This window comes from Podarcis liolepis (assembly GCF_965112155.1).
Source record: "Podarcis liolepis genome assembly, chromosome: 7".
In the NCBI taxonomy this organism is placed as follows: Eukaryota; Metazoa; Chordata; class Lepidosauria; order Squamata; family Lacertidae; genus Podarcis; species Podarcis liolepis.
In genome coordinates, this window is record NC_139561.1 from 69,461,366 (window position 1) to 69,484,524 (window position 23,159).

General features: G+C 38.9%; 1 protein-coding gene across 50 annotated transcripts in view; it reads left to right on the plus strand.

Annotated features, from left to right (window-relative positions):
- The window catches only part of EPB41 (erythrocyte membrane protein band 4.1), a 131,494-nt gene that overhangs the window by 94,131 nt on the left and 14,204 nt on the right, over positions 1 to 23,159 (plus strand). For 37 of the 50 annotated variants that reach the window (XM_083512118.1, XM_083512112.1, XM_083512115.1 and 34 more), the window contains 2 exons: positions 2,127 to 2,306; positions 19,157 to 19,285. In XM_083512118.1, the coding sequence (XP_083368244.1) occupies positions 2,127 to 2,306; positions 19,157 to 19,285 (309 nt within the window). Of the gene's footprint in view, positions 1 to 2,126; positions 2,307 to 17,518; positions 17,996 to 19,156; positions 19,286 to 23,159 lie in introns of all 50 variants that reach the window. The other 13 variants (XM_083512093.1, XM_083512100.1, XM_083512095.1 and 10 more) reach the window with 1 other exon arrangement.

The window sequence follows — 23,159 nt, forward strand, 5'->3', positions numbered from 1 at the left end:
ATTGTATAGGCTTTTGGGGAGGAGGTAGATCTTGGATTATACAAAACTGCCTCAGAAACTATAAAATCTGGCCATTTAAAATATTTTGGAATAAAAACAACCAAGTTTTGTGACACTTTAAAGATGAATATTTAATATATTAAAATTCAATTATCATTTGCAGCAAAAACAACAGACTAAAATGCCCGCATTTCTGTAAATATTTCTGGAGTAAAAAACAGCTTTATGACTAGATCTCTTAACATGTAAGAGCAGGGATGGGGAATCTTTTCCCCTTCAGATTTTGCTTGCTTTGTCCATGATCTGGGAAGAAGGGGGTTATATTCCTGCTGGAGAGTCACAGATTTACTGTCACTGTTAGATTCCATTAGTATTGGGTAACCCTGCTTAATGATGAGGCCCTGTTTATGTTAACTGAAACATCATGCTGTATTCAATGGGACTTACTCCCAGGAAAGCATGTGTAAGATTGCAGCCCGAATCTTGTTGACATCTTCTTACTCAGTCTAATTATGTCCCAGATTGGTACAAATTGAATTTAATGGATATTGCAATTAAGTAGAAATATGTCTATTTTTAAGAGCCATTTTACATGGTATAGCCTTCCTTCTGGTTGGATCACTTCAGGGGTCTTATGACCCAGCCTCGGAAATTTTTCCTGAAACAAGAGGAGCTTGAGGCGTCTCAACAGTTCCCAAAGCAAAAATATAGTCTAAAGGACAACAACACAAAATACCTACCTGGGAGTGTTTACCGCACTCCTGTTCCAAGTCTAACTTGGATCCATTACAGTGGTACCTTGGTTTACAAACTTAATCCGTTCCGGAAGTCCGTTCTTAAACCAAGGCATGCTTTCCCATAGCAGCGGGGGACTCAATTTACAAATGGAACACACTCTACAGGAAACGAAACATGTTCTTATTCCAAGGCAAAGTTCAGAAACCAAAACACCTACTTCCGGGTTTGCAGCGTTCTTAATCCAAGTTGTTCATAAACTAAGCTGTTCTTAAACCAAGGTACCACTGTAATTTGAATTAGTTTACTCTGAATAGAACTTAGTTGGATACAGCCCTAATGATTCAGACTTTTCTTGGGGCAGTCTGAATTCTCTTCTATATTAATAAGTGGCTTGGATGGCTGTTACACTATCTGGAAACTTCTCATATGTAATTACAACAGATGGCAAATCTAGAAGCCATAATAGAAAGTGTTCAGAGTGCAAGCTAGAACACTCTCAAGTTCTTGAATTCTTTCAGCCCTTAACTTGCAAGGAGGAACTAGGCCAGTCATATGCCCTACACCAGGTTACAAGGGCTCAGTTCATCTTTCAGAGCAAAATGCTTCCTGCACATGGAAAATTGCCACATATACTGCCCTGTCTTTCCCTCCCCTTCTAAGTATGATAAATCAATCACACTACTGTGGAAAGTGCAAGGGGGAAGTAACATAATTTTCTGAATTTAGGTTTGCCAGTGACTTAATTGATTTCTGTATAACCTCTGGCATCCTTCCCGAATTATTTTTTCTTGAATTGCTTAAATCAATGTATGCTAATGCTTTGCAAAAAAAGGATATGCATAAGCTGCTTTTGTGAAGCTCAGTAGTACAGTATATCATAGAAGCAGACACTAGAGCCAGCTTCTTACAGCACAATCCTATATATGTCTACTCAGAAGTAAATCCCATTGATTTCAATGGGACTTACTCCCAGGTAAGTTGGTAACAGGATTGCAGCCTTAAAGAAGCTAACATTATTTATCGTGCATTGGGGATTTATAGTTACTTTTATTTAAAAGTAATTAAACATTGGGTGTGTGTTTGGAGAGACAGTGTTCAATTAATAGTTCTGAGTTTATTTGTTAATCTAGGTAAGAAGATTTCAAACTGAAAACTACTCAAATGATTCACTGGGGGACACCTATAACTCATTAGAAAATTATATCCTTTTATTTTTGAGGAAAGAAGAAAAAGTGATATTCCCAATGTGTGTTTAGTTCAGATTGTGAGTAGAGCTAATGGAGCCTGAGCCACTTAGTGCGGTGAATTTGATAGTGTGAAGGTGGTAAATGCATGTTTAATAAATTTTTCGCTGGTTTGTTTTTTGGCTTCTTTTTCTTAAATGATAGGATCTAGATAAACCTCAAGAGGGGATAAAGAAGCATCATGCTAGCATTAGCGAACTGAAGAAGAACTTTATGGAATCTGTCCCTGAGCCACGGCCAAGTGAATGGGACAAGCGCCTCTCAACTCATTCTCCCTTCAGGACCCTTAACATCAATGGACAGATCCCCACAGGAGTAGAAGGAGTGAGTACTTTACATAGCATGGAACTGGTGATTTGCTTGGCTTTGCTCTTAACAAAACCAGCTTTTTGTTCTCCAGGGAAGTACAGTGCAGGGTGGGGAGGTGGGTGGAATAAACCAAAGGTAATGCAATAATATTTATATTTTTGTTATTGATTCCTGTTCTGTATATTGAGCGAGAATTGTTTTCAGATCTTAGCTGACAGTTTTTTGTCATAGCTTTCAAACCACTTTGCCTGAAGTAATTCTTTTTCAAATCTTGTGAGACTACTGCTGAAGTCAAGGGGTTGAAAAGTCATACTGTGACAACATAAGGTCTTTTTCGTTATAACACATTTCGTGAGCAAGACCCATGTATATATGTATGTCTCAGTCTTTTACTTTCATAAAAGGGTAACTGTTGGGCTCTCTGAATAATAATCAGCTAGTGGTTCTGTGTTACTTAGAAAAAAAGAAGTAGCTGGATTTGTTTTTGACATTACTACCAACCTTTGCAGTAAAACTGTAGTTTCAGTGGCTTGGATCCAAAGATCTTCTTCCATGTGCAGAAAGTGACTTTCACTTGCAAAAGGACTTGCTTTGTGCTTCACGCTATTATGTTACATGAGAAAACGTCTTTCTAAATTCAGCAACGTTCTTCTCGTACAAGAATGTATGCTGTTTCTTGCACAAACAGAAGCAGAATGAGAACCGCTATAGAACCTGCTCATTGTGGACCCCCATGCAAGCATTGTGGAACAGCAGTTATGTTCCATCGGCTCCTGGTTCTTTGGATCCAACCCAGTAACCTGAATGCAATGTTAAATAGCACTGGCTTAGATTAAATGTTTAGTTCAGTTTGAACAAATACTTCTTCTAATTTAATATTCAAGGCATCTGGCATTTTAAATATTGAGTGAACTTAGAATGTCCAGAAATTACAGTTTGGTGTTTGTTTAGTGAGGAGATGAGAGGGTATTTTTCAGCTGATTACAATTACGTTTACATTGAAAGATAAAAATATGAATGGATTGATCCTTGTTGATGATAGTGAAACAGCACACAAAACTTTAAATGTTTGGCTGGGAGTTCTGATTAAAGTAAAGTTTATGCAAGATGTTGTTGAAGCAGACGTTGCAAGTATTGCTTTTGTAAGAGCTGGATATGTGCAAATTGAATTGTTGATACATTCCCTCCTACAACAGTGGTTATTGTGACTTGAGGGCAATGTTTGAGAATGCTTATTCATTTCCCAAGTTTGTCTTCCATGAACTGTGCAAATGATCATAGAATTGTAGAGTTGGAAGTAACTCCAAGGGCCATCGAGTAAAACCTCCTGCAATTCTAGAATGTGCAGATGGCCAATATAGGGATCGAACATTAGACTGGTGGACTTTTCAAGAATTGTAATTAACAATTGTAATAAGAGGCACCTGCAGACAACTACATCTTGTCTGTAGATGTCTTATGTGGAAGGAAGGCTACCTTTTTATTGTTGCAGTAATCTTGGTAATCTGTACAGTGGGGCTGTGATACTATTATTACTATTGTTATTATTCTACATCACAAAACAACTGAACTTTTCATACTTTGTGCATGTCCAGGTCAAGCAAGCCACATTTCAGTCCTATGAGAGACAGGTTGGTGGGCCAGAGGTAAAGCTGCTGTTTTGATATGTGCTTCTGAAGCAGACTTTTGCTGTTGTAATGGCACTGAGCAAAACCAAAACCCTCAACAGCAGCTGCTGAGTGGCATTTTCTTTTGGCTGCCTTTTTAAATAGTTTCATCTCTCACAGCCTCCTGTTCTAACACTTTCAAAAAGGATTTGCACTGCTGCAAGCTTTTGCAGCTTTCAGTTGCTTTTTTTCAGCGCATGGCTGATTGAAAAAGTTGCATGAATATGTTGCCATATATTTAGAGAGAGAGAGCAATTATGAAAGTTTAACTGTACCCTGTTCTTTTTATGTTGTCTTCCTCTCTTTTCCTGTTTTTCTTTAAACTCTCTTGCATTCTGTATCATTATCATTTTTTTTGCTGCCCAGCCCCCCAGCTACTTCCTCCCTGATACCCATCACTTAGGGGTGTGCAAAGACAATGTCCCCAAATATCAGGCTGATCAAAGAAGATTGACTCAGCTGAGAGAGCTGAGAACTAATTTTTTCCTTTCCTAGATAGCTGCTTTCATTTGCCATACATAGCAAAAATAAACGTATAGAATATGTTTTGAACAGACCAAAACAAAGAAATTCCCTGTTTTCTAGCTTACACTTAGTTTTCATATACAACTGCAATATAGCTTTGTATTGTGTTATATTCTTTACACACTGGTGACACAGATGAAATCAATGTGGAGTAACTCCATTCTTTGTAATTGTAACATTAAAAAAATAATATTCCAGCTTATTGGTTTTTCAAGTGACTGAACACTTTGCACTTTAACCACAATATAATTTTGAAGTGGAACTTTTGATACTATCTTCCATGGCAATATCTTTGACAGAATTCAATTATATTTGCACTACAATTTAAGTATCAAATAATTAATGCCATTCTGAAGATCAGTGTAGCATAGGAAGTTATGACCAACGTTTTGTACAACAGTGTTTCTCTTTGTAATTCAACAAGGATATTGTTTCGCAAATATTTCTACAGTTTAATGCTGAAAGATGTATTTTAGCACATGGGTGGAGTTAACATTAAATGGGTTTCTCCACTGAAAACTATTATCAACTTAGGAATAATTTACCCACTTAGAAAGCACTTCGTATTTGTCCCTATAGTCTGGTCCCAATGTACAGGATTAGTGGATGAATGTATTGAATGCAGCAGCAGAGCACACTTTAGTTAACTTCATGTCAATTTCTCTGACTTCTGTCCTTGCACATCCCCGAGTATCATTTTTGAGCACTTTCCACCTGTCATTTTGTTCATCTCTCTGTCTTTCTTGATCTTCTACCATGAAAGCAGACACTGGAACGTCCTCTGTTAGTGCAGGATGAAGATAATAATAAAAAGCAAGAGACAGCTACTGAGGGAACTTTGCCCGAACAAACAAATGAAGAAATCCAGGCAAAGATTTCTATTCAAATTCCTGAAGAGCAGAAATCGCTCAAAACATGCCGCCTGTACTCTAGAGCTTTTCCTTCTCCGCGCATTCCCTTTATGATGTCTTTTTTGGTGGTCCTTGCACTGACTGTGTGGTGGCTGGTTTTTCTGTGATTTTGGAAATTGAGGGCTTCTGTGAAATATCATCAAGACTATAAAGCTCTTCAACTTGGCTGAAGCTGCCATGCCTTTTTCCATATTAACCCTTCTGTCTCTAGTTCAATCTTCCAGGGAGTCTTCTGAAACTCTTCTTTTTTTTAAAAAAAAGTGCACATGCACACACACATTTGCACCAACACTGTTCAGAATACAGTTTGGCATACTTGGAAGAGACACAGTGGATAATCCTGCAAGCTGCAATATAACAAATACGAAGGTTTTGGCAGTCCTTTTAAGCTCAAACTATGTCGGGCTTTTAACCATGAATGTAGTCAGTTATGTGTTTTTGATTTTGGTCTTTTGAGTTCAGCAGGTTGTTGAAAGGAAAAAAAATATGATGATTTCCCTAAAAGATCTCCTCCATATCCTGCAAAACATTTGAGAATTTTTTTTAAAAAACCAAGCAGCAATTAATTTCAAGAACTGTTTTATGTTCATTGTTAAGATGATTTTATTAAAAATCCTATTCTAAGAGGGCAAGATAAGCCTATAACTGCCGCCTGTAATTAAACAAAGCTCTTCAGAAGAATGCGGAGGTGTGTGTCTGTGTAGTAAACTGCAGAGAATTGGATTAATTCATTTAATATAAATTGAAATGAATTTCACACCTCACTACTAAAGACTGCTGACACTTCAATCTTAAAGACGTTTGTTTTGGAATTGTGTCTTGAGTATCAGTATGACTGCATGGAGTGAGTTAGGATGCCAGATGCTGCTTGGGTAGAAAATGAAGGGAACTTGCATCATTTTCTGCCTGAAATTGGAAGTGAGGGTGGCATATTCTTTCTCAATCTGCCTTGTGTATAAAACAATACACCAATATGCACCTATGGTTATTTATCTTGCCTGTATGACTCTTCTGTAGATGAAAAGATTGTAACTTCTGGTTTCTGTTTGTGGTGCGTTTAAGGTGGTAGAAAACCAATCATTTATTAGAAGTGATGCTTAAAAACTGTAATCTTTGCTGTTTTCCAAGTCCAGTTCTTCCTATGTCTTTCTGTTTCTTTATCTCTTTTCTGTATCATACTTACTGAACTGTGTTTCACTTTCACTGTAACAGTTATCTGTATGGAAGTAACATGTTTATAAGTGTGTGCCATGTTTTGTGCATGTTGATGTTCATAGTGTTGATTTCAGTTAAGTTGATCTAACAGTGTAATAGGCATATGTTCAGATGGTAAAACTCTGTTTGTTTAAACCTTTGCATGTTGCTTGACTCTTAACAGCACCCAGATGTAAATGTCTGGCTAGCTATTTGATATCTACCTTCTTTATCTCATTTTTAAAGCATAAAAACATAAAAGGTTTTGGCTAATCACTTGCGCTGACAGGTGAAGGGGTCTTTTACCCAGAGAATATGCTGAGAATTTCATAAATCATTTGAGAGCTGAGTTATGATAGTCAGCTAGGCTGAGCTACTAGAAGGAAGGCTTATGGGACAGTTGGTTTCATATATTGGGCAAGCTACTTATTAACAGATCAGATTCAATTTGCATTCCACTGATTACACATTGTGAATATTATTTTAGATGAATAGAATATGACTTCGGAAAATCATGTTTGTGTATGTGCATATACACAGACAAATGTAAGGAAAGAAAACGCTATGTGTGTTTGTGTGTGTGTGTGTGTATGTTTGTGACAATATTGAATTACAAATTCTCCTGTAATGTATTGTGTACTCTTAGCGATGTTGATAAACATCTGTTTTCTGAAACATTGCTGGGGGGAAAGATGTTTAGCCACTGACAGATGGCTTACCCATAATAATAATGTTCAGGAATTTTGCTTGAGCCATTCTGCTAGTTAATGTAGGTCATCTTGGAATGCTCTGTAGAAAGATAGAGAGCACTTTGGTCACTTTTCAGCCATGCAATTTACCAATGCAAATACTTCAACACTTTCATTCACTGCAATCATCTCCTGCTGAGCCCTGACTATAACACATACTGCATTATTTTTATACTTGAAAAATCTCTTGCTCCTTATAGTTTGTTGTAGGGTGTTTTCCTCCCCTCCTATTTATCTTGGAAAATGCAGCTTGTAAGGTAGAGAACATAAATGGAAGGCTCTCTCCCATAGGAGCCAGTTCTGTAAAACAGCTTCAGAATATCTGCCTTTGTGATCTCTATCAAATTCTGTACAGAAGAATGCAAAATATTGAGGAGGGGTAAGAAGTGTAGATGCAGGAAAGAAACTGGGATTGATAGTCTTGCCATGAAACCTGGGTGCCACGAGACCTTAGTTGCAGAATTTGTGAGCAGTAAGACTTGGAAGCAGGAGTAAATGTTGAAAAGAGACCATGAAATAAACTGGTGGGAAATTTTCGTTTCCTGATTTCTCCCCCATCAATGTAACTTGATTTTTTTCTGATAGAGGAATTATCAATTGATATCAGCCAGTAGCTGACGAATCTGGATGGATTCCTGAGTGGCCTTGGGATGCAAAGATGTGGGGTGTGCATTAGTGTTTGACACAATCATTCATAATGATGTGGGGTGTGCATTGGTGTTTGACACAATCATTCATAAACACATTCTCCCTATTATTATAACCTGTGTGGATGCCTTTAGTTCTGCTGCTCATGCAGAAATGTTAGAAGCTCTGGACCAGTTTTATCAGATGAATTTCAGTTGTTGAGGCCTGAGCATGTGGATAGGGCTATCAGAGGAGTGCATTCTACCACTGGTTTGCATGACTCATAACCCTTCTGGCTTACAACATTTTCCAGGGAGGAGAGGTCTTAAAGACTATCAGCCAGTGACTGTTCTTCTCTTATGTAAGGTGCTCAAATAGGTGGTGGCCATGCAACTAAATTCATTCTTGGATTACACATTCTCCACATCTGTTGCAATCTGGTATCTTTACTGAATTTGACATGGAAAGGAAACTGTCTTGGTCACCCTAAAAAATGGAGAAGAATGAGGGATTGCAACTGCTAATTCTTGGCAGGTTTCATAGCTTTCATTGACCATGGTATCTTTTTAGATAGACTATCTGTTTATTCTGATCACAGCAGTGAGGATCATTTAGTCCAACCCCCTGCAATGCAGGAATATGCAGCTGTCCCATATGGCCATCAAATCTGCAACCTTTGTGTTACCAGCGCCATGCTCTAAGCAACTGCGCTACCTAGACCTGAAACACTGGAGTGAGAACATCTGGGGATTTGAAGCGAGAGGCCATTAGTATGCAGTGGAAGTGCTGAAACCATGTTTGTGCTCTATAATGGATTAGATGAACGTAAATAAACTAAAGCTTAATCCAGACATGATGGAGATAATTATGTAGGATAGTTTCAACTGTTTTGGGAAAGCTGTTCTGGATTTGGTTGCTCTTCTCCGTAAGTCAGGAATGGAAAACCCTTTTGGCTCCGTGAGCCAGATCTTTATCAGGATCAGCCTCATAGGCTAAATTTGATTGATGATCCTGGACTTGAGGGACCTGGATTCAGATTTTGTCCTCCTTAACTAGATCTCAGATTGCAGTCTACGTACTTTGCCTTATAGAATCACTAAGTAGGCCTGCATGACCCAGCTCCTTCATCTGTACAGCCAACCCTTAGTTCACTTTTTTTATGTGACACTAAAGTAGAACCTTTGAAACTGGTTTATGCGTATATGTTCTTCTTTCCCTTGCAAAACTACAGCTAAATCTTTCACTCACTAAATCTTGGAGAGTGCTAAGGGATTATTAAAAGATATATCATTTCAGTGGTTTCCACTGTGTAAGTTAGACCACTAAGCCAGTTTGACTCCCTTTGAATGTTCGTACTATATTGCATTAAACAGCATACTATAACTTTATACTACACTGCATTAAAAAAATCAAACACCTAAGGAAGGCAAAAATAAATTCTGCAGAAAGTCAGAGAGAGGGAAAAGCTAATTTACATAGTTTGATCTGTATTTACATAATTGACCAGTGAGTAGCAGACATACCTGCTTATGGTGAATACATACAAACAAGACTTTTCCCGTGTAAAAAGGGTGTTCTCACTTCAAGTGTGCTCAAATTTGGCAAAATGTATTTCAGATTTTGCCTACATTTGTAATTTTACATAAGTGCCATCCGGAGGTTTATCACTTTATGGAAGCCATTCTTCTCATAATTTTGTGGGACCTTTTTCTGCCTGAGACTTTGGAGAGCTGTTGACTCTAATCTAAGTAGGCAATACTGCACTAAATATAACACAGCAATTTGACTAGTAAAAGGCAATGCCTTTTCTTAGGGTGACACTACGCTAGGTGATACTAGAGACTCGGCAGTAGCTGCCCCTCTTCTCCCCCAACCAGTAGCATATTGTATAATAAAATGTGTGATTATGATATTATTGGGCTCACTTTCCTTGCTCCTCTTCATTGGGCTGCCACTTGTGGGAACATGAAAACCTCATTGATATTTGCATTGCACATTTTATGTTACGATTGGGGAGAAGAGAATACACTGGGGATACTGTTTTCAGTGATATCCATGAGATTCCCATAACATCCAGGTGAATTGTTATTTTGTCATGATTTTAATATGTCACAGCGTTGTCTGTGTTGTGATGAGCATATTTATATATTTCTCATTCTCAGTTTAGTGTTATGTAAATTCATTGCTGTTTAGCTTTTGCATGATTTTGTCAGGCAAGAGATTGCCATGCTGATTTCATTAGCCTCCTTTTTGGCTTTAAGAAACTACCATTGTAGAAGGCTTTGACACGAATTATGAAACAATATGAAATTTTAGAAGCAAATAACCTGCTAGAGGATATTTATTCATTCTTTTTCCTATGAGTCTACACCCCATTTCCAAGTCATTTTCTTGCTTCATATATTGCGGAAAACTGAAAGTGATTCTTAATGTGAGCAGTGTGGGAAGTGACATTATTCATGTGGTGCCTCTTGGATTTCTGGAGACAGCAGAGAACTCCCATTTAAATGGAGCACTTTTTAACTGAGACCTTAAATAACCTTCTGAAGCAACACTGGTACATAATTACTTCTTTGAACTTTACTCTTGAGTTCTTGTAATATATTTACAAATGCAAATTACAAAGTTATTATTGTAAATACCTATTCCTCTGCAAAGGAAGAAAGCAATGCATGAAATGAGCATTTTGTGATGTCATAAAGTGTAGATCCATAGAACATATAGTCTTTCATCCTCTGTGTGTGTGTGTGTGTTACAAAATTTTGTTCTATTTTGGAGAGGATCGGTTATTTAAATAACTTTTGCTAATAACTTTTCTTCTAAATGGTTCAGCACCTTGAAAAGTAAAATTGTGATAGCTTTGTTGTTGTTGTTGTTGTCTTTGAAAAGAGTAACTTTAATCCATGGCAGCAAACTCCTATTTAAAATGCAGTTATGATTTTGCTTATTTTTACTTCAAATTGGAATTAGCTATTCCTTTGTTTTATTGACTGGTCACTTTTCAGAAACAAATCCATCTCTGGTGGTAGTCAGTTTGTTAACAATTTTAATATCTGCCTAATATATCCAGATATACAAATTGCAGTTAAAAATTAATGGTAGTTTTGCTTGAAAGTGTTACCCTTCTTCTTCTGTAAGAATGGACAATTGAACAGTTATGCTAAATTAGGGATTTCTATTTTCTGCTTCATAATACTTCTTGCTCAAGTACTTTTGACAGCCCTGTTGAGATTGGATGTTGGTCTATGGAATTCTAACTGGTGAGTGTGGTACATTATAAAGTTAACCCCTACTTAATTGCTAAATGCACACTTTTAAGCACTTTTTGATGTGTCGTCTTCTGCACAGACTTTCAATATAGGGGATAACCTAATACTATTGCTACACAGCATGAAATTCTTATTGGATCAGCTGGTTAGAATTTCTACATAATTTTTTATAGTAATTTTTTATATATATTCAGGATGCATCATCTTATGCCTGTGAGGCTTTTATGACAGTAATGCATACTTGAGCAGCTGCACCATTTTAAAAATTGTTACTGGGGAGATCTAAGATTTTGGTATAATTTAAATGCATGTAGTTGGGCAAGGCAGAAATTACAAGTGTAAGTAAGTAACAAAGCAGGACCAATCCTTGCTGCTTTTGCACTAAGCAATATTAGTTTATCCCCTACTTGATTATTATTTTATTTTATTCTGGTGCTACCTTTATGTATACGCTCTACCTGATCCAAAAGCCCACCAATAATGGCCTTCCCCATTTGCTGCAATGTCAACAATTGTATCACACACTGTGGTGACACGCACATGGGGATATCAGTCAATGAAGAAGTGCATCAGAGTTCTATTAGGCACAGTGAGCTTCTGGATCACCACATGTAATATAGCAACCAGTTGGCATTATTCAACTCCCCACAGGCTTTGGCTTACAAAGAAATTCAGGAAACACTGCATCTTGTGTCTTTTTTTGCCCCTGTGTAAATTATATATGTATATGTGGCTTTAGCAAAACTGCTGCAGTATCTTATGCCAATGTGTCAGAAACAAATGGTCTGATTCCTTTGGAGGCTATCCATCTACTTGATGAAAGTCGTGTCTTGGCACCTAAAAAATCAGTCCATTTGGGTTTTGATTTAGTTTTTTTAATACCTTTTTTAAAAGTGGGTATAGTAGGGAGAAGCTTGGTAAGATCAGATATTTTGGTTCATGCACCAGAACGTGTTGCTGTCACAGATATGGCTAGCTGCTCATGTGTAGCTGATATTTGTGTGATCACTTAGAACCTTGGGAGTTCTGGATTGAGGCTCTGGGCATAAGAAGGAAACTTCTTTCTCCCTGACTAATCTCTTAACTCTCCGCCAGGCTATTTTTCTCTTTTATATTGTAATTTTATGTTGTGAACCACCCTGAGATCTGCAGGTATAGGGCGGTATATAAATTTAATAAATAAATAAAATAAATAGTGCTTTCTTATGTATACAAATGAATACACCCTTGAGCAGCAGCGTGCTAATGCAAGGGGCTTATTAGGCTTAAGATCTTGGGAATCCCAAGTGTAAAAGTGTGTGTGTGTGTGTGTGTGTGTGTAAAAGCATTCACCTTCTCAAAGAAGCTAATTTTGGCTGGTGGTGCAATCCGGTGGCAAGAAAAAGTTGTTCCCACCAACTGATCTTATCAATGCTTCTCCCACCCCCTCAGATTTGCATGTGGCTGACCATTTGCAGCTATTGTGTGTTGAAAACATGTTTGCTTTATAGATGCCTTTTGAGTATTTATATTTTGATCATTATTCTCAATCAAAATTGCAATTTTTTTGCAGACTATTTCCTAATTTCCCAGACATTTAGCAAGTTATTCCTAATGCAGACAGTTGTCTCTCCCATTGAGCAAAGTTTGTTCAAATTCACTAAGTCTGATTTCTGGCTCTTAAAAATATCAGGCGCTGGATTCAGGCATAGAGCTCTCAGCGGTTGGTTTGACCCTGTGGAACGAACCCTGTGAAAAAGCTGCTGTGGAGCTGGAAGGGTAAAATTAGGGTTAGACCCATCTGTACACTTAGCACAGCACCCCGAGTGCTATGAGAAAAGCCCATCCTTTGAGCAAGGCACATATTTACTAAACTTTGTATCAAGGAAGATGGAAGGGGTTTTTGGAGCCAAATGAATGGATCTGTTCCTTCCTTACATAGGATCCTGCTTTAACAATTGCAGTGTAAGCAAAGGGCTGTGCATCAAAATTTACAGCCCTGTGTAGGATCATGTTGAGTATTCGATTGATTAGATTTTTAACATAAAATGGCCAGCTCCCAAAATACTTGTATTAAACAAGTTCATGGGGGATGGTTTTTCTGCTCATATGACTGACATATAACCCTAGGTTATAACCCACCATTGTAAGATACTAATATTAGGTGCTATATATGTTACTTATTTTTAAATGGCATACTATTGTAAGATGTCTTGAGGGGTATAAAGCTGTTTATAAATATAGATAAGTAAATCCAGTTCCAGATGTAGAAATTTTGCCATGGGGGGGGGGGAGTCTCCACTGCTACCCGCTTCTCCCTGATTGTGAATAACCGCTTTTGAGCTACTATAATTATTTATCATTCAGTGGTGTTTAAGTGAGGGAAGCCTAGGGAAAAGATAGCCTTAGTCATCTAGATTTTATTTAAAAGGGAACAGGACATAAAAAGGGAAAAATCTTAAGGTGCAGATGGATATGAAATTTGAAATACAAGCAGTGAGGAAATATGATAATGTTGGCAACTATGCCCAATCACCATTTCTTCATATCATTTATGGGTTGTAGGGAGGCAATATATGGAGTTCCTTGGGCCCAGGGGCACACTTTTAAGCCACAAAGTACTTACACCTTCCCCCCTCCCTGGCCAAACAAATAAAACACGCCAAAAAATTCAGGTAGCACTTGCTAAAACACACAACCAAGAAAAGGCCAATCCTACAGTTAACAAATTGAAGGCCTTGATGGGAGCTGAGTGGATGTCTGAATGTGGCTTGGTGCCCTTTCTCCTGTTTGTAACACACACTTACATATGCTGCAGAAAAAATCTTATTCAAACCAAGCGCATTTACCTTCCCACCGCAGTGGTACCTATTTATCTACTTGTACTGGCGTGCTTCTGAAGTACTAGGTTGGCAGGAGCTGGGGCAGAGCAACAGGAGCTCAGCCTGTCATGTGGATTTGAACCGCCAACTTTATGATCAGCAAGCCCAAGAGGCTCAGTGGTTTAGACCACAGCGCCACCTGCATCCCAGTGAAGGAGAAAAAGGTGGTGGAAGGAAAGAAACAAGTTGAGAGAAAGAGAGAAAGGAAAGAAGGGAAGACGTAAAGAACAGGGCAGGAAGGCAGCCAGAGGATGAATAGATGACAGGAAAGAGGTGAAGGGTGAAGGAAATTGTGATACATTACATTACCATATCCAGTTGTACCTTGGAAGTCAAATGGAATCCGTTCGACTTCCAAAACGTTTGGAAACCAAAGCGCAGCTTCTGGTTGGCTGCAGGAAGCTTCCGTTTGACTTTTGAAAATCATTCGAAAACCGGAACGCTCACTTTTGGGTTTTGATTGTTTGGGAGCCGATTTGTTTGGTAGCCAAGGTGTTCAGGATACAATGTTATGACTGTACAGGATGAAGAGAGGGCACTTTACCATCCATTCTTCTGACTTCTTTCCACCCTCTGCACCTCCCTAAAATAAACAGATCCACTTTAAAATAAATAATTAATTAAAATAATTAATCCACTTCCCATTAGTAGTGAGGCCCTAGTTTTGCTAGGAGGGAAGATCCATCCACAGCTTTTTGCTCTTGCAGCTAAAGATGGTCATCGTTCAATAGGATTTCCAGGAAACAAGCTAACAGTTTTGAATGAGAGTAGGAAGCAAGCTCAGCTTCCCTGTGCTGTGGCTGTTCATGCCCGTTATCAAATTACCTAATATGCAATGCCCTGACCAGGCGTTTCCTATTGCTTGATAGTGAGTAGTTCCCATACAAAAGCACAGTTCCTGCTGCCTACTGAGGGCTTGGCAGGGAGGAAGGTGGAGGGTATGATGCTGTTTGCCACCCCCCTAATCTGCTGCCCAGAACAGTTGCTCCCCTCCTCAATATTATTCCCGCATTTGATTTGGTCCTGAGTAAATCTATGGAGTTCAGTATCCCTTTTTCTCATGTATATATAGGATTGCAATCTTAAGTACACTTCTTTTGCTTGCATATAAATACAGAAAGAAGTGCTAAATGAGATATAGTTGTCTGGTTAATCTTGAAAAAAGTAAGGTTTTTTTTAAGCTCACCCTTTTTTGTGCATGTACATTGAGTATGCATGTGCATTTGCAGATACCAGGGCAAAATTCTAAAAAACTTATTTTAAAGGAAATAAGTGTTCCTTAGACTGTTTATCATTATTCAACTGCTTTATCCCATTACTAAATAAAGCAGAGTTTAAGAATAATTTATGTTTTGTATTCTGCTATATAAACATCCACTTGCTTATTTGATTGCCTGTACCAACCATCCTTTCCACTAAATGTGGAAAATTTACTTTTGAAAAATATCATCCTATTTAAAACTGTGGTCTGTGATTTACATATGCGGCTTATAGCTTTCTCTTTCCCCCTTTCCTGTTAAGATTTTCCTACTTACTATGCACGTTTTCTGGTATTGTGCATGTTTTAACTCTTGTCTTTTCTTCTGTTACTATTCCTTTCCTTCAAGTTCTAGCTAGAGGGCTCGCAGAGATGTACGAAGACCTAGTTGAGAACTTTCTAACAGGCGCACGATGGAAGACAGAATAGCACCAGCCTTGGTTAAATCCTCTGGCTTGGCACAGTCTTCCAAAGTATCTCAGGTGCTATGGACACACTTGCTTTCTTTTAGGGAGGTTGGATTTCTTTGTTTCACATCATCTTTTTTTGTTACTCATTTTACAGTAAAAGATCCAAAGAACTCATTGCTTGAGAACTGCAGCATTTCAGCGATCAGATATGATATTCAGACAAACAGCACCATTGCAAACGGTTAAATAATGTGCTCACATCTGGTGTGATATCGTCTTAAGGCTGCAGTGTGGTTTCTGAATGTGGCATATGTATGTTTGGGGCTCTCTTGTCATGACTCTTACAAAACAGTAATATTGTCTGCTTTAAAGTTATACTTGATGTGTTCTGCAATGCTGGAAGCATCAGCAACTGTGATGGCTCCTAGAGGTGCATATAAAAGTAGACATTCCAACTCATCAGAACTTTGGCCACATGGAAAAGGCATTGTATCCTCAAACTTTCTTTGGAAGAAATATAAGCTTTCTAAAGTCATATAGAACTTTCTTCTGCATGGATAATATATTTTTTCAACATACAGCAATAAATGTGGTTTCCCCTTCTCTTTATGGAAGTCTTTTTAAAGGAATTGATCATTCTCAGTAAGGTGAAGACAACCCTTTAATACTTAGTTTTTAAAAGAATCACTGCCTGCTTAGAAATGGAAATAGTGCAGATGCAGAGAGGTCTAGGCATGTCACAAACGTCAGCCATTCTCCTTGTGCCAATGAGGGCCAATGTGGGACTATAGAAGACTTGTGTGCAGCCATAGGGTGAGGATAGGGGGTGCAGTGTTGGAAAGATAACCCATTTCTCCTGTGCCATTTTTCTTAGTTAATGCTCACACCGAAGCTGCCATTTGCTGAGGAGGGGAAAAGATAGGTTCAGGATGGCTTTCTGTCTCATTTCCCTGCCACTGTTAATACCAGCTTTGTGGAGAGAATAATTTAAAACCAGGGAAACAGCACAGGGGAAGATGGTTTCCCTCTGCCCCCTTATTGTTGCTGCCCCAGTCCAGTTTGGGGGTAGTCTGAAATCCATTAGATCTCATCTGGTTTGGCTTGATACACATGGTGATCCCATCATATCTGTGTGTATTAGACAGCACAGGCAGTGATGTTTGAATCTCCCATCTCCAACGTATTATTGCCCTGCTGGCAGAGACAAGGGAAGGAAGAGCAGTTGAGAGGACAGTGACATCTTGTCCCCACCTTGTCAAAAAGCAGAGCAGGGTGTCTCATCCTGGCCCTGGAAGTTCTGCTGTCAGGATATGCAATGCTGTCAATTCCATTGTGTCAGGCCTACCTGCAACTTGGCCATTTTTCAAAACACTTGAAGTATAGTGGTACCTCGGTTTATGAACTTAATCGGTTCCGGAAGTCCGTTCTTAAACCGAAACTGTTCTTAAACCGAGGCGCGCTTTCCCTAATGAGGCCTCCCACCGCCGATGCCCTTCCACCGTTCGGATTCTGTTCTTAGACTGAGGTAAAGTTCTCAAACTGGGACACTACTTCCGGTTTTCGGGGGTTCATAAACTGAATATTTCGTAAACAGGGCTGTTCTTAAACCGAGGTACCACTGTACTGATCTTCTATTGTGTGGATTGCAATAGGTTGCATATAGGCCCTTTCAAATTGACATGTGCTAAAATGGTCTATGTTTCTAGTGTGCCCTGTTCCTAATTTCTGGCCTTTTTGTGTATTCATTTCATTTTAGAGTGCGAGTGACTCTCCCTTCAAAGAGGATCTGGATGCAATGGCAGAGGGGGGAAATATTACCTCTCACTTTGAATGGGAGGTCTCAAAGCACTCAGTGGCCCTTAGTGAGAGCCCAGTGTCAAGCCCACAGGAGTCTGCACATACTTGTGAATCTGACACTTCTTCCGCAAGCAGCAAGGAGCAGGAGAAGCAGGGTGCTGCTGCTGCTGCCGCTCTCAGTGAGAGCAAGGAAGACCTAAGGTGTGGAGAGGGATTTTACTCAGATGTGGAGAAAGAGGCTGAGGACTCAAAACAGGATGAGATGGAAGTCTATAAAATCCCTTCTTCACCTCCATTGCACCTCCACGAACAAGAGGAGGAAGCCTGTGATGTTGAAGGGGGAAAAGGGGCAAGTGAGCCACTTAGCGAGCTAAATGGAGAATGTCACAGCTCAAGTATTGATAATGAGTTTCCTGCCCTCATTCGCTGTTTCCAGGTAGTAAATGTGAACTTGAAACACCTCTCTTTGCAGTCTTCTCTGCTACATTTTCGGAGCCATTCTACAAACACTGCAGCAAGCATATGTCATAAATCCATAAAGAAGGATTATGTTTTGATGGCCTGAAATATTCCCCAAACTAATCAACCACTTAATCTCCAGTCTATAGGAATGATTCCCCTCCTCTACAAAGTAGATGTATATTTTATTAAAACAATTTTTTAAAAAGTATTGTCTCCTGACTCAAGCAGAATATATTTAAAAGAAAAGGAAACCAATTCTAAAAGGCATCAGATTTTATGAGATAGTGCTAAATGTCTTCTGTGTGTTGTAAATACATTGCAGAAAATATTGAGCTAAAAGCAGCCAGAGCCGCAAGTCTTTCCATTTACAAGAACAAAACATAGCTCTTTGAGTCTATAGTCATCTGATTTGGAAATCTCTGAGGAAACACCTGCATTTACCCATCAAAGTAAAAAATAAATAAAAATTGCCTGCTCCAGTGTTCTTAACAATCCCATCTGCTAAAATACCTCAACATTTGATCTGGGAATAATCAAGGTGATATCTGTCAGACTTTGAAAAGGTGAAGGGAACATAACAGAGTGGGAAAAGCCTGGTGGTGCTCTTACTAATATTACATTCTCTTTTGATTAATTATCAGGTGGTGGCACAGCTGATTTTTCTTTTCCTGTTATTCTTGAAATTTGTATATCCATAAATAATGATCTGATGCTGATTTAATAGAAGCTACTGGACTCTACACATCTCACACTGGCTGGAAATCATACATTTGTATAATCTCTTAATATACTAGCATATTAATCAGACTTGAGCTCCTCCTAACCATAAAGATTCTTATCCGCATGCTAAATTTGGCTTACCCTTTTAACTATGAAACAGTTTCCATATTTTAGTTTGCAGATGGTCACATTTGGCCAGGAAGCTAGGGGGAAAATGTTATTTGTATTTTATCTCCAAACATTGACAGATGACTTTCCAAAATGTGCCTTTAGTGCAAACAACATAGCAATTGAAATTTCTATATGGAGTCCATTGTGCTTTTATCAGATCAGTATTGGAATGGTTGTCAGTAATATTGTTAGAGTTTAATGGTACTAAATGTGATTTCTCTCTCTCTAAAATCCTGTTTTGTAGCCACCCCTTGTGAAGACTCAGACAGTTACTATCTCTGATGTGTCGAACACGGTGAAAAGTGAAATTCCAACGAAAGAAGTTCCTATTGTCCATACAGAGACCAAGACTATAACTTATGAAGCTGCACAGGTAGGCTGTTTCATAATCTGGTGGTACAGTTTTATTGTAGTGTAAATAGTCTCAGTGAAAATTAGAAAATTTGATTTCAATGGGACAAGCTTACCTGAGAGGAGCTTCACAGGTTTAAATTGTTGTGAGAAATACCACTGTTGACACCAGTGCTTTCTGCACCGAACACAAACATAAATACATATCTGGGAAGTCTGATCGGGCTTGAGTTTTCAGACTTTTGTACATATATGTATGGCATCTAGGCTTTCCCTCTTTGCTGCAGAAAAGAGTGGTATAATGCTGTTTCCCCCCCTGCATCGATCACAATGAGTAGAGCTTCCCAGACTATATGAGGATTGTGCCCACTATGCTTGCACAATAGCCACAACACTCATGGAAGGCACAAAGAAAGGGAAGAAAATGTGCGTTAATAGGGGAGGCTGCAGTGGTCAAAGACAGCTATTTGAACCTGAACCTTTAGATTGAACTTGAACCTTTAGACCTTTACAATCTTTACATCAATTTTAAAACATATTACATTAATTCCAAAGCAAGATTGCAGCCCCAATAAAACTTTCTAGAAGTTTTGATACTCCAACTGTCTTCTTGATTATTAACCCTTTAGGAGAAATTTAATGAGGGAGTTACTTCCTACCCAGTGGATATTGACTTTCTGGGGAGAAGTATCAAAACTGAAAGTAGCTTGTGGCTTCTGAGCATGTAGTTTTCATCCTCATGCATTCATTATAACTTGTGTGAGCATATATATGCCAAGTTTTGTGTCTGTTTTGCTTTCCCTATACAGTCATACCTCGTGTTGCGTTAGGTTCATGTTGCATCTTTTTGGCTTGCGAACGTGGCAAACCCGGAAGTGTATACTTCCGGGTTTCGACGCATGCACAGAAGCATTCTTCGCGCTTCACACATGCGTAGAAGCGCTCTATTGTGCTCTGCACTTGCTTAGAACTGCTGCTCTAGTTGCGGACTTTTCAGGGTGCGAACAGCACCCCGGAATGGATCGTGTCCGCAACTAGAGGTACCACTGTATACAATACCATGTTCCCCAAAGTGAACTAGTATCAGTGTCAGAATTCACTCTGACAAGGCTTCATGTTTTCTGCAGGCCACAATGAAGTGTGTAATGCACCTCCTTGTCAGTTTTTGATGGAAGCTTTGATTTATTGCTACCCAAGGCTGTAGAGAAGATCTGAGTCCTATGACCAGCTCACTTTAACCCTGCCACCTAGGGCAGGCTAATAAGACTCAGATTATTGTATCACTGTGGGAAAGTGTTCCAATTTGAAAAGTCCCTGAATGGGGGGGGGGGACCTACCAACTTGGACTGAGCAGTGCTGACAGGTTGATTGAGTGGTTGGTGGTGGCAGAGTTGCAGGAACTCTTAAGAGAAACCAATTTGAAAGAGTAAGTCCAGTTGGTTCAGGGCAGATTTGGGCATTTCAGCCTCTTTTGTTGCCCCTCGTGTATTATCTGAAAGGGAAAGTGTGGTCCGGCACATTCTTTTTGATGTTCCATATAATAGACCATCATATCCTTTGGGGGCATCTTAATCAGTTAGGATTTGGAGGCATTGCTCTGGAGTGGTTCTTCTCCTACATGATTGGTCAGAATTGGAAGATAGCAGTGGGTGACTATTGCTCAACCCTTTGGGGATTTATATTGTGGCATAGCAAAAAGTTCCATCTGTGATCTCTTCTGTTTTTTAGTATCTATACACAGATACTTCACCCAATCATTCAACAGTTTTGGAGTATCTTAAGTATGACACCCTGCTTTACCCCCCGCCCCCCAATCGAATCCAGGAGTAGCTAAGTCTTCCCTGTTCATCTTAATGAACCAGCCTCTACTGGGTTAGAGAGTTCTTCATGAGGCTTCACTCTCCTTAGAGTAGCAAATATACAGCATAGGAATGCTACTTAACCTTGCCTTGCTCCTTGATCTCAGGTGGCAGTCATGATGAGGAACACTCTTTTTAATCATTTTGCTTGGTGAGCTGACTACACCCTTTTTTCTCTTATAAGGATTTTACTTCAGTCACCCATGCTTTGTTCCCATTTAGATTATTGCAATGTGCTTACTTATCGCTGCCTTTTGAAGTCTGGTTGGAATTCAGCTGGCACTGAATGTGGTAGCTTCCATATTAAACGAGGGAGGGCCCCAGACAGTGTAGAACTCCAGTCCTGGCTTCACAGCATGGATTACCTATTTGTTTCAGGCCAGTTCAGCATGTTGGTTCTGACTTTTAGAGCCTTCATGCTTTAGGAACTAATTTCTCTAATGTATTTCTCTAATCTCTGCATTCCACCTGCTAAAATAAGGTTAGCAACAATACAGGGTAAGGCTTTCTCAGTGGCAACATTTTCTGTATGGAATACACTTCTTCAGAAGAACTGCTTGGATCTATCCTTTTTATTTTTCTGTCTGCGTGTTAAAAAACTTTTTTCATTTTTAAATGCATTTCCCATTTAGCTGGTGAGTGTACTATGCAACATTTTTTTCCTCTTGGAGTTTCTTTAGGAGGAATGTTGGGATATGAATTTATTTATTTTTTAATTGGCCCTTTTTAGTTTTAATGCTTTTGAACTTTTGAGTGAAACATTTTGGTAGTGCCTTTTGAGTGCAAGTTGACAGAGAATTACGTTTATGACCTGGCACATGTCCAAATTCTGTTCCTAAATAGCTGGTATAGAGCTTAGCTATCCACTACATGTTTTAACATTATCTGCATTTGTAGAGGTTGATATGTTTTGAATATAGCTTCACATTATAAAAATCCCTCTCAACTTCATGTATAAGTAGGTTTTGGTCAGCTCTGGCATGGAGGTTTACTGGCTGAGTTAAAACAATTTCTGTGCTATTTTGTGCCAACCATACAAGGAATAGCCACACATTCTAGAGCTGACTCCACCTGAGAGATGCTTAAAATGTCCTCATCACATTTGAATATGTTGAAACCTTGGAAATTCTGTGATATCTGTTGGATGCTGCTTCCACCTAGTGGACACTCTGAAGGTATTGCATTTGATATTTCAGTAAGTTTCACAAACCCTTGTAAAATATTAATTAATATGTAATTCTAATGAACAAGTACATGAGCAGATATTTCACTGTGGCACAAATATGTTTAAAGGCAGACTAAGAAATAATTGGTGGCGTTCTTCCAGTCTGAGATGGCAAACCAGGGGAAACATCCGTTTGCTGAAGGAACCTGTGCATAGCTAATTTTTTCAGTCTAATCTGTCATGGTGACCCTTGGAAGTTTTTTTATTGTTAGACTACACTTAAACACGTACACACACTATCAGGGTCATTGTTTGTAGTTAGTTTTTACTAAAGAAAAAAAAGAGCTTTCTTTTTTAGCATAGGAACAAACACCTGGGTTTTTAAAGCTTTCTTTTCCCCTTCAAAAAGAGGTAACCACCTGCCCCAACACATACTATGGCTATCCTCTTTGAGCCAAGTCTCTCCTTTTATTTCATTATGTTTGTGTGGCTATCCAGCTCCAGAAGCAGGACTGAGGCTCACGCTACCATTGTGGCAACAAGGAAGTAACTCTGAGGGTGCTACAAGTTTTGTCAAACAGCTCACTAACCAGATTCTGAGGAAACAAAGCATTGTTGTTCAGCAGGTATTAAACCTTGGTGTTGAATTAAGATTTGGGGTTTTTTAGTTTGTTTCTGCACAGCAGCACCACTGTTGGTGCTTAGATGTTCTGACACATTAGGCACATATGAGTTTTGATGCACCTTGCTCTGCATAAGCTTTCTTGTACCTAAAAATGGTTGAAATGTTGCACTGTGCTACCAAAACATATTTTATGTAGTTATCTAGCCCTTTTTGTTGAAAGACTGGTTCACGTTGGAAATGTGACTGG